This window comes from Nilaparvata lugens, chromosome X, assembly GCF_014356525.2.
Source record: "Nilaparvata lugens isolate BPH chromosome X, ASM1435652v1, whole genome shotgun sequence".
Taxonomy (NCBI): Eukaryota; Metazoa; Arthropoda; class Insecta; order Hemiptera; family Delphacidae; genus Nilaparvata; species Nilaparvata lugens.
Genome location: NC_052518.1, coordinates 24998610 through 25011744, shown reverse-complemented (window position 1 = coordinate 25011744; position 13135 = coordinate 24998610). Strand labels below are relative to the sequence as shown.

The 13135-nt window shown below is 31.9% G+C and overlaps 1 protein-coding gene across 2 annotated transcripts in view; it reads left to right on the top strand.

The window, feature by feature from the left end:
- The first annotated feature begins 2659 nt into the window (after window positions 1-2659).
- LOC111057614 (cytospin-A) overlaps window positions 2660-13135 on the top strand; it is a 52629-nt gene continuing 42153 nt past the window's right edge. For both annotated transcript variants that reach the window (XM_039443061.1, XM_039443060.1), the window contains exons 1-2: window positions 2660-2889; window positions 7731-7983. In XM_039443061.1, the coding sequence (XP_039298995.1) occupies window positions 2864-2889; window positions 7731-7983 (279 nt within the window). In that variant the 5' untranslated portion in view covers window positions 2660-2863. The remainder of the gene's footprint in view (window positions 2890-7730; window positions 7984-13135) is intronic.

The following is a 13135-nucleotide window of genomic DNA, read 5'->3' as shown; positions in this document are numbered from 1 at the left end:
TGCCGGTATATATGATGTTATATTAACTGTTCATTCCTGTTTAAAATAATCAATTATATTTTATTCGTTATGAAAATATATTTTCAATAGGCTAACTTAATTAAATGATGAATTTACATAATCGAGATTGAATACTCTTTTATGCTGGTATACTCTGTAATACTCTGATCATGGTTTATAGGTAATAGGTTAAGGCTGTTTGGTACACTTTTTTATTATTTAAATTGGATAATCTTTTTCAATATAATTATTGTTAAGATTATTATAAGAGTGAGAAAAAGTGGCAACTGAAATTTTCAAGTGGTCTAATAATTTAGCACTTCAACAACCCATAGCTTGTTGAAGTGCTAACTTTCCATATTACGTTTTCTTTCCAGATCATAAACGGTTTCGACTATATTATTAGAAATTCTCTTAAAAATTCCAAAAAATTATCTTTCCAAACTAAACCATCTTATTCCCCATATCGTTCATAAATAAAAAAGTAAATTTTTTTGTAAATTCGATAACTTGTTTTATTTTTGCATTAATCGCGAAAGAACGCATATAGAACAAAGCCTAATATGGAAAATTCGAAACCATTTATGATCTGAAAAGAAAACGGAGTTTAGCACTTCAACAACCCATAACTCGCTTATTAGACCACTTAAAAATTTCAGTTGCCACTTTTTCTCACTCTTATAATGATCTTAACAATTATATTGAAAAAGATTATCCAATTTAAATGAAAATAAAAAGGTGTACCGAACAACCTTAAAGTCGGACGGTAGGCTCAGCTCAGTTTGAGTTTCTGGACCGGCCTCTAATTATATTTTACTATAGTAGCCGCAGAAAAAGGCCGCTGGCCCACAGCTTCAAACTCACAAAATCAACCCGACACACAGTGCGTCAGTTTGGCATTCTGTCAATTTCTTACAGTTCAATTTAGATTAATACTGATTATTAATTTATTGAAATTGATCCTGGAGTCTTACAGGAAATTTAGGCTTCAGGATGAATTGTAAATAGCTACCATATTGTTTTTTGTTCAAGTAATATTGCAGAAGCGTTTCATGTCTGTATAATTTGTGAGCTTGAAACTCTTTCTCAAACTGTCTTGTTGGATGCGGTTAGGCTCTACTCACACTAGCGCGACTCAAATAGGTAAGCGACTCGAGAAACAATCTTTTGGCGACACAGTTTATTTTCAAATGGTGCCACTCAGACTAGGCGATTCTGGTCTCGGCGACTGCGGTACTCAGTTGATCGGTGACTCGACATGCTGGTCGCCATCTTCAGAAAAGTGAGGTTAGGATTTGAAGTGGAGTAGTGTGAAGACAGGCTTTCAAATTTGTTGGAAAAGTAGTAAAATCTCCCATAGGCCTATTATTTATTTATTCATGGAGACAACAGGTAAAAACCATCTTGCCTCCTTCACACAATACAATAATTATACATTTTTTAATCAACTATAATACTTTTATAACTTAGATTACTTAATACTATTTGTATTACTTATATTATTAAACGATCACTATTTCAAGTTGTAGTCTCACGGCTACTGGAAACTCGAGTAGCGACAAAGAGCCTTTATTCTGCTTCATTTTTAATGTTGATTTCTCGGTGCAATATTTAAAACAAGTTCTTGTCTGTGGTTTTTGACGGTACAGTCCAAAAATTGTCATAATTATTGTGACAATTAACATAATTCTTTTCTTCTTGTACTAAGAGTAAGAGTACTCAATAACATTGAATATATCATACATATATCATTATTTCTCAGGGATGAAACTTATGGTTCGGTGTATAACTATCCTGGCACGCTTAGAACAGACAAAGTACCAGAATTTCTTGAACCGTAGATCTGAGAAACTTCCTTGAATACATAATTATTTGTTAATAGTACTACAGTACTTGCAGGGGGATTAGACAATGTATTTTGTGATGGTTCTGGAAATTCACTAGAGACAGTTTTCTTTATAAGATGTGTTCAAGAGTACTGTTTGAAGTCTATTGTTCACCTAACTGAAGCTTTTTCCTTCAAAACAAAGTTACTTATGAAAATGAGTAAGATATTAAATACAATTTCATGAATAACCACTGGAATAGAAAGTTAAAGTTAACAGGGATTAACTTACTAATCTATTGTAAGCCAAATAAGTCTTACAGTAGTTGGTGGTCTCGATTCGTCAATTAGAATTTGATTATCTGTTTTAGTTGCACTTGTGGGGGCATGTAATTGTATGCCGTTAAATGTTCTAATACTTGATGCGTCATGCATTAAACTTATGTTCTGATACAATCATACTTATGCTAGTCAATGTCTCAAGCGTTATACTTATTGAAAATATCTATTTGAAGTCGTAGTACTGTCAAGCATCTTACTGTATAGTTGCTATTCTCAGACTAATTGTGGAAAAATTATCTTATTAATAAATTTCTTTATATTCTGAATAGGCATTATGAATTTATTGTAATACCTGTCATATTCATAATAGAATTTGAATTAAACTTTTTTTAACTTACTTGACAAGTAATTCTGTTTGTTTCTACAAAAATTAACTTATCTAGTTGTATTATGATTGTATTTGCAGAATACTGCAATATTTTATAATAATTATTAGTTTTTGACTTATTGTCAAGTAATTCTGCTCCACAAGTTTATTTTTCATTCTAATAGAACAAACTAAAATACCGCCTTGCATCCTCTTTATACAATTATTTTTGTTGCTAAGGATACAGTTATTATTTTCTGTATTTTTCTTTTTTAATTTCAGTTCTCTTACCATATTTTTTGTAGGAATTACCCGAATCGAATGATTGGGATAAACATTCGACCAGCAGTTTGAGTCAAGTTTCAGTTGCATGTCTACAAGATAGGATCATGCAAATGGAAGAAACACATCATAGGTACGTTTTGAAGATAGATTTTAGTATCATCAACTAATAGTTGCAATCGCCAATTTAACACTCAATTTAATACGATTTAAGTGAATAGGATAGCAAAAATATAATTAGAATACATTTTATCACTTGGCGCAATTCAAAAGTAGATACATTTTTTTTGGATTAAAATTAATTGTGTGTGAATTAAGTTATCATTTTTTCATAACCTCTAGACTGGGCGAATGCCTGTTGTTTTTACCTGGATTGTATTTGTATATGATTAAATAAATTAAATAAAAAAGTTAGATGCAAGAATAGTTGATACCGGTAAGTATGACCTGAAATTAGCCAACTGAATGTTTCAATTTACTGTACTACATGTTTGAAGAAGTAGAAAATTCGACATCCCTCTATAAGCTCATCAGTATGTATTTTTCCATGAAAAGTTGAAAAGGTATGAGGCTAAGAAGAGCAAAAGATTGAAGTTTTTTGCAAAAATGTTGCAATTTAAGGTTCGGATATTTCAAATACTATAAGAGATATGGAAAAAAATGACAGATGGATGTTGTAGGAAATGTTGTAAGCTTTTATTTTGTACCAAATATTCATGTCCTCAAGACGCATAGTTTCTAAGATTTATGAAAAAAAAACACATGAAATGGTACCTTCAAACCATCCCCTTATCAAAGAGGGTAGGGCGGGGAATCTTTATTTATTTACAATATAACAATTTCCACTGAATTATTATTTAACGAAAATCCTAAATAAATGCTGCAAATCACCCCGAAGACCTCTGCTACTGCAGACATTGACAACAGGGTTAACAGCTATATGGAAATTCGATGAGAACTACTATCCAGCCCGGGCTGGCAACTAATTTTTGGATAGTAGTTCTCATCGAATTTCCATCTAGCTGTTAACCCTGTTGTCAATGTCTGCAGTAGCAGAGGTCTTCGGGGTGATTTGCAGCATTTATTTAGGATTTTCGATAAATAATAATTATATATTAATTAGCATTTGAATAAATGCATTCTCTATTTAATTCCATCTGCAATTTCCACTGAGTCTAACAAGACCCATAGTAATAGTACAAAAACAAAAAATAGCACTGTTCATGAATAAACATAATGTAAAACTAAAATTACAATAGATGAGTATAGTAAAAATGTGGATTACACTAGAAACAATATGGAAAGATAAGCGTAGGGAAAAATAAAAGAAGACAAAAAAGTTACCGTATGCTTTTGATATGTTTATCTCTTTACTATCCTAAACAGAGCTGCGGGGTCAAACTTGTCTTTCAAACGTTTCCCTCGAAAGAGGGTGTTCTTTCCAGAATTCATTTGCTAAAATAATTAGTTTCAAATCCAAATTCAAATTCGTTCCTATTTTCAAAAAGTGTACATTTCACAATACCATCCTCTGAAAATAATTCCTCTAATATGGAACAAGTCTGTGTTTAGAGGAGGAGTCAATACAACAACAATAATAGGTACAGTACTTTTTATACCTACATTTTGGAGTATAGTATAAAAATCAAAATTCGGGGAAGGAACAGTTTTGACCTGTGCCTGTTGGTCCTTCCTCAATCATTTTAATGAATTGTGGTATGTGTAACAATAAATAAATAAAGTACATTAAAAGAAGAAGTTGACTTTCTACTGCTCTAGTTAAGAAACATAGGCACATAACATTATAAACTATTACCAATACATACATTTTCAAAAAAAATCCATGTCAAATAACAATACATATAGTCTTGAAATGTATGTAGCCTATTGAGGGCTACTTATTTTTTATTTATAAAATAACATCATAGTACCCTGTTTTTGAAAAAGGGTCAAGATCATATAGATGTGAAACATCGAAACTAGTTGTTTTAATTTGTGTTTTTAATCTGTTATTTTATATTAAAAACTTTTCAAATATAGGATACTATGATGTTATTTTATAAATAAACAATACATATAGATACAATGATTGATAAGACTAATAACAATAAGACAATATTGTTCCATTTTTTGTCATAGTTTTGGGAACAGACAGATGCACTCATTTAAACATTTTAAAACAATCATAATATACAAAATGTTTGCGAACTCCTACCAATACTCTAGGGCATGGTTCCTGGGTAACAAACATATCTAAATATCATATTTAAATTAACCGGAAGTTTTCAGTTACTCAAACAGCGGCCATTTTGTTTTTTCACTTATTATTTTTCCTCTAAAAATACGAAATTGAAACATGGCACAATCATTTATAACAACTAGACAAAGCTAAAAAATTATGATAATTTTTCAAATTCATAAAACAAAATGTCGGTCATTTAAAATTTTGTTTCTCAAATAAGTCAGAAACCGTTGGTTTTGCAAAACATTTATAGAAATAATGTTTTTTAGTAAATTTGATTACCTATCGATTATAGATTAACCTGCTTTTTTAAGATTGGACAAATATTAACTGAGATGGCAGCTTTAGTGATAGGACACAGCTGGGGGTTAGTTGCAGTGCATGCCAAGGCATGCGTCTGAAGTCTAAAATAGCTTACAAATGACATGAAAAGCAGACGGAGACTGTTGCATTGTTGTGGCAGACTTCAGCCGCATGCCTTGGCATGCACTGCAACTAACTAACCCCCAGCGGTGTCCTATCACTAAAGCTGTCATATCTCAGTTAATATTGGTCCAATCTTAAATATCTGGTACCAATCAATAGATTATTAAAGTTACTAAAAAACGTTATTTCTATAAATCTCTTGTAAAACCAACGGTTTCTGACTTATTTGAGAAACAAACTTTTAAATGGCCGACATTTTGTTTTATGAATTTGAAAAATTATCATAATTTTTTTGTAGTTTTGTCTAGTTGTTATAAATGATTGTGAAAAGTTTTAATTTCGTATGTTTAACCATTATTTGGAAAAAAATAATGAGTGAAAAAAACAAAATGGCCGCTGTGTGAGTAACTGAAGACTTGCGGACGATTTAAATATGATATGATTAGATATGTTTGTTAGCTTGGAGCAATGAATGCCCTAGAGTATTGGTAGGCAGTTGGTAAACACTCTGTATATCATTAACATGAATAATAAGCTATACTTATTGAACTGCATTCAGAAGCAAAGCAAATTCCAAAATGATCTTGGTTGTAAAAAGAAATTTTTCAAGCTCTAAGTTGAAACATTTCTGGTTGGTTCTTTTTCTCTCAATTCTGGTGGTAATCAGTTCATGATAATGCTGTAGAATAGAAAATAATCGCGAAAGTTCAGGAAATTAATAAATCTCAATAAAACAAGAAACACTTCTTAATAAATCAGGAAAGGCTATTTATAGCAAGCTTGAACGAGAATTGAAGCACTTCAGTGTGATATGGAGCACGCCTTTCTCTTATCTCAACCGTAGATGATGATTGTAATCAATTTCAGATAAAAACTTCTAATGTTTGTAATAATTTTTAAATACGAACTGCTAAATTGTGACAGCTATGAATCATCGATAGAAATATAGTGACTTGCATTGATTTTATTCAACGTTTGAGTAATCTAGAGCTATTCTGTTTATCAGCACTGATTATTGATCAGTACGTTTTGAATCCTATTCCTGAACAGACCAGATTTTGAGAGTTAATCTTCATTTATTTTTGTATGATCAAAATTAGATAATATATTACTGTTATTGTTTGGAGTTTTCAATACTATTTTAACATTTTCAATACAATTAATTAAAATATTCATTCCACGTATCTGAGCGAGACATTATGTGGTGAGTGCATTTTTAACAACTTTTCTTATAAAATCAACTTCAAAAATGAAATAAATTTGTTTTAATAATCAAGATATTAGTAGACGTCTTGTTATCGTGTGATTGTTTAAAATTACTCTCATTTACATTAGCATTACAGTATTTGGAACACAGGTAGAAACCTCAATATTTATCATTTTAATTGATATTTGTATTTCAATCACATGAAAATGATTACCGGTGCACTTGATTGTTGACCATGTTACAAATAGCATAGCTCATACATTCAAGTAGTCTGAAGCTAAATATTTTTAGTATTTATTGCGATCCAAAACAGTTTCTTATTGTTATGAAAAATATACTTAATGAACTGAGCCTAACTTGAACACTCGTAAACTAAGGAAATTTATTTATACATTCCATGATACAAAATCGTATGCATGATCAAAAAGGACGAACTGGTCTAGCCCAAAACTTTTCCTATTTCTAATTTTGATAGAAGAAGGTCCAAGAATAAGGTGATGCTTCTTCACTTTATCAATTCGATGAAGTTTTATTTTACGATGGGTTTCTCATTTTTCTAAAAAGGGTGTTGACCTAGGGAAGTGTTTTACCCTGCAGTTACGATATTGAGTTATCTTATCAATCGGATAATATGATACTAGGTGAAACCTACCTATCTAGCCATCTGTGGTTCCTTTTTTCAATGTTTTTACCAATATTTATTGCTTGATTCTTTCCTACTTCTTTGTCATAGTCTTGTTCAATTCACTCAAATTAGATAATATAAGGATAATGATAATAGATGGGACTCGCATCTATATCTGGGTCCATTTCCATGCAGTCGTTTTCTAATTATTAATCCATTTTGTTTTTTCAAAATTCTCATTCAATTCACTCAAAATATAGGGTTAGATTATATACAAGATGGAACCCACCTCTATGTAGATCCATTTTGATTTTATTCGGTTCATTCATTAATGACATGCATTATATAATATTAACACAAGTCCACATACATAGACATAGTCAAATGTATATTAGCATATCATTAAATAATTTTCGTTCTAGGGGTTTCTTTCAATAAATCATCATTTTGTTGATTGTTTGAGTTATTTTACAGTACCAACGAAGAACTCCAAGCCACTCTTCAAGAGTTAGCGGATCTCCAGACTCAGCTCACGGAACTACAGACTGATAATGAAAGACTTGGTGAGGAAAAAGGTGTCTTACTGGAAAGTCTATGTCGTCAAACTGAAAGATTGGAAGATGCTCGTACCAAAGTCGATACTCTACAGGGACTTCTCCTTGACAGTTCTCCTGGTTGTCCAGCCAGTAACTCAGAACGAGAACAAAAACTTGTGGAATTGCTAAAGGTAAATTTATTTCATCTTGCTTCATATCTCAAAATATAATGAAATGAATTAGCGGACCGAGATAATGTCCTAGTTTGATGAAATTAATGTCAAGTTTGATGTCAAAGATCTTCAGTTCACAGCCGATTTATTTTAGGCTGAGAATTGTATCGCATTTCGGTGTGGCACACTCACAATACTTTCCTTGCCATGATAGACTTGTATATTACTCACTCGTACTCGTGCTTTGCAACTTTGTTGTATTTGTAATTTTATCCAATAGAAATTCTGAATTTACATTTTAAATGTTGAGCTCATTACAATTATTAGGGGTGCTGATTATTAAAGCAACTAAAGAGCCGGTTTCCGAGCTCGGGATCTATAAGTTCTGGACGTACAGAGTCCAGGACTAAAATAAGCACTCGGGTCTAAATCGACTTTCTGAGTCACGGGTTCATCTTCCAAACTCCGGGGTCTATTAAGCTCTCGACTTATTTGAGTCCAGGACTTTAACGCAGTAAACATGAGGGAAATTCACAATATTACATTGTTGTTATTTTGGCAATGGGATACAGCTGATTGAAACGGGCTTATTCAAATGAGCATACTCTCCAAACTATTTTGTGAAAATATGTTTCGATTTATTTGTAGGCCTATTCAAAGTAAAACCTAACCTTTTAAAACATGAATGAGTTAACATTTCATTTTATGTTATTCTATTATTGATCATTGTTCTTTGCCAGTGATTTTGGAAAAAAGTGGAATGATAATTTATTATTGATATATTATTATTATTAATATGTTGAATATGACATTGATTAGTATCATTCACATTGGAAGATAATAATAATAATAATAATAATATTGTGTGACCTGTCTGGCTCAGATCTGGTGTCAGAGTTTTCAGGTCGCAACTTCTCAATTTCAGGGTCTCAATTGATCAATTGGAAGATAACATTCCAAGGCAATCCTTGTATTATTTTTCTTGAAAAATTTTAGGCTATGTCACAGTAGTCGTAAAATAAGGTTAGCTTTTACGCATAATTCTGATAGAACTTTATTTTAAAATATACTTGCAAACTATAAAAATTATGTATTTAGATGTACTAATCCAAATAATTTACGAATTCCAAGACATTTATTTGGCTATTCATCCACTCCAAAACAATAACTGAGATTTACTTGCTCAGTTTAAGTCCAGAATTTAATTTTAAAACCTACTTCAGTTGAGGGTTTAAAATCACGCTGTTTTAAGTTCTGGACTTAACGATTTTTGATAAATCCTTGACTCGGAAAGAGGCGAGAATCTAATTCAAGTCCTGGACTTATAAGCCCTTCACTCAGAAAGTGAAATTATAAACTCCAGGGTCTAACGTGATCTTTAAACTCCAGGGTCTATTTGAGTCCTCGACTACGTTAACGTTCTGACTCGGAAAGACAATTTTCTGACTCCAGAGTTTAAAGCCAGTTGAAGTCTAGAACTTAGCTAAATACCGAGCTCGGAAACCGTCCGAGCATTCTAAAACATTCTCAAGTATCACTTTGGTTAATTGCAGCACAATTAATATTTGTGTTGCAAAAAGTGAAGGGTACTTAAAAATTTCTATTGTATTTTACTTTTACAATGTATTGTTATTATTTGATTTTTAGGTCTTCAATTTGCTTATTCCACTAACAGTATTATCAATACTATCTCAATTCTTATGTTCATTACATTTTATGAATTAAATTATTATTCCTCATTCAATTTTTTTTTTTTGACTCGCGCTTCACAATAAGCATTTTTATCATTAATCTTTCATAAAAGCTGATAACTTTTGCTTTGCTGATAACTTAAGATTGTTCATCTGGTTAATCTGGTTGGGAATCGAACTCGGACTTTTTGCGTTGTTGACTAGTATTCTTCCTGAGATCGGGAACGGGAGATGCTGAATTATATGATTTTAAAAATGTCATCAAAACAGCTTCTCTGCGGATAAAATATCTCGACCATTTGTTCTTTCATCCTGAACTTTTCTACCGCTTCATCCTTTCTACCTCATGCATGAAAAGGAGGTTACAAATTTCATTTTTTTTGAATGATTGCTAGTTTCCCAGGAAGTAGTACATCTTAACACAGTGCATATACTGTAATTAGAAATTTGAACAGCTATGACCGTAACTGTTGTTGAATGTATAATTGCTGCCCTAGTCTGGTGTTCGTCACTCACACACGGGCACTAGACGATCACAGCCGTTGGAACTAGATTCTAGTACCTAATTTTTCAGCTGTATGTACTGTATTGAAATTACTTGCTAGCTGGGCAACGGCCGGACTGTCAGGTTCCAAATTCCAATATTAGTTGTTGACAGTTTCTCATGCATGTGTGCCAAGGTCTATAGAAACCAGGTCAAGAGACCTGTGTTCCTTATGGAGCGGTCATTTTGTGTTATTATTTTGGCGGCACATTACAAAATCCAATCTAATTCAACTTAATCTTAACAAAATAATGCATTATGCATTTTAAAAACAATATTCTGGTTCAGATAATATGTAAATTCAGGTTTTCGATTTTTAATGATAAAATTTCAATAATGAGTGGTCTAATAATTTATTGATTTATTATTAAAAATTGTTCTTATTCTTGTAACTTACAGGTGTTTTGATTCATAAAGAGAAGACAGAAAAATTAAATGCTAACCTCAAAAACAGTTTAAAGTTCCCGATTAATTAAATCTAAAAATCGACAATTCAGTTCCTAGTTGGAATCTAAATACTATAATTCTGTCGAAAGAATTTATTCTACAATTATACGCCAATCAATATCCTATTAAAAAAAATTGCCAATAACACATCATGCTATGTTTAATCTACAATGATAACAGCTGATGAACAAATTTGAAAATTGGTTAACTAGAATAACATAAAATGGCGATTTTTCAATGCATCACGGGATCGTGTCATGACCTCGTTTCTATAGACCTTGATGTGTGCATTAGAATGTAATGTTCCGCCTACTTTGGGCGTGTCTTGTCTGCAATAACATAGCTCAATCTTGATAGGTCAGTGTAAGACCAATCATATGGCTTCTTTCACCCCATGTATTCTGCTGCACAATTTTTAACCTTTCAGTTTATTAGAGAATTGATAATGGTTTATCAACTTTTATGATCAGTTTTCAAAATGTTCTTATTAATAAGTCGTTATGGCAATTTCAAGTTGTTTTATTTTCAAACGTTCAGCGGCACCAGCACCATACAGGGTGGGTGAAAAGTCCGAGAACGGCTTAATATCTCATACACAAAGGTTATTTGACTGTGGGTGTGATTGGGATCCTACTCAAATTGAAAATACTACTTTACTATGGCTTTAAAAATATGTCCACCATCTTGGATCCGCCATATTGAATGCAACTTTATTTCTTTGAATAGGAAGGTGGTCATGCGATACATGATTTCTTTATGAAATTTCAAGAAAAAATGAAACCGAACAACGGTTCTCAAACCGTTCAGAAGATATTCACATTATTAATCAATATCATGCATATCAGAAATGAAAATACATAAGTGGTATTGATTAATAATGTGAATATCTTCTGAACGATTTGAGATATCGATGTGCGGTTTTCACAATTCATTTTTTCTTGGAATTTCGTATCGAAATCATGTATCGCATGACAGCCTTCTCATTAAAAAAAATAAAGTTGCATTCGATATGGCGGACCAGATTTTTGAAGTCATAGTAAAGTAGTATTTTCAATTTGAGAGGGATCCCCAATTACACTCACCTTGGAATCACAATCTTTTATGAGATACTAAGCCGTTCTCATACTTCTTTCTCTCTTTTCTGCTTTGAAAAGTATTCAAATTCATTTTTATTGCATGATTTAAATACACAGTTGAATATATTTCACAATAATTACTTGATTAACATGTACATCACACTTGATTATAATACTTATTGCACAATGTATACATAATAATCCTTATAGTGACTGTTTGTTGTTGAGTGAGTTTTAATAAGTCTCGGAATTTCAATGCCAATGGAATTTGCTGAGCGTGTTGCGTGATTGTGATTTATTTTTTTAAACATATCACTGTGAACACGAATGAACAGGAGTAAGCTTCTGACCTACAATTGTCGAATGTCAAGGACATTAAACTCATCGTATTAGTCGGAGTGCGAATGGGTTTGCTAAGAGTTGTTTTATTATGCGTTTTTGAGTGATGACTAAAGAATTCAGAATTGATTTATACGCTCCTCCATAGGCTAAAATTCCGGCAGTTATAACAGATTGAACATAAGCAAAATATATATTTCTTAAATCATATTTCGATAGAAATTGGCGTAAATTTAAAAAAATGTAGATAGATCTGCGTATTTTGTTTTTCAATTGAGTTATATGTTCTGACCACTTTAATTTATCATCAACTATAACACCTAAATATTTAGAAGAGCTAACTCAATGGACTCGCAATGGCATTGGATATTGTTAGGACTGTAAGGTAAGAATGTAAAGGTATTGAATCAGTAGGAGGCTCCTGACTTTTCGCAGTGAGACTTCAATAAATTTGGATTTACCTATATTGAGTGTCAAGATGTTTTGATCGAACCAGGCCTTCAGCATGTGGAGATCGCGGGATGCTTTTTCATACATTTCTTCTTTATTTCTGCTTGTAACATGCAGCGCTGTATTATCAGCAAATAAGAATAGATTGCCAGTGAGAGGTAGTTTCGCCAAATTATTGATATAGATTAGGAATAATAATGGTCCCAATGTGCTTCCTTGCACCACACCGTAATCTATAGGATTTAGGCTACTCTCAACTCCCATTATTTGTACTGCTTGTTTTCTATCAGTTAGGTAGCTTTCAAACCATCTATGCGACTCATTTCGGACTCCTATAAGCTCTAGTTTTTTTTTTGCTCGATCAACTGTATCGAATGTCTTAGCCAAGTCCAGAAATATTATACAGTTATTTAAATTATTATTGAGTGAACTATTGACTTCTTTGGTTAAATTATACAGAGCATCAGATATGTTTTTGATATTCCTGAACCCGAATTGTCTGTTAAAATCCCATTTGCCTCAATATAATTACTTAATTGGAACTTGATAATTTTTTCTTAAATTTTTGAAAATATGATTAAAAGGGAGATAGGTCTACAGTTATTTTTTTAGATTTATCGCCA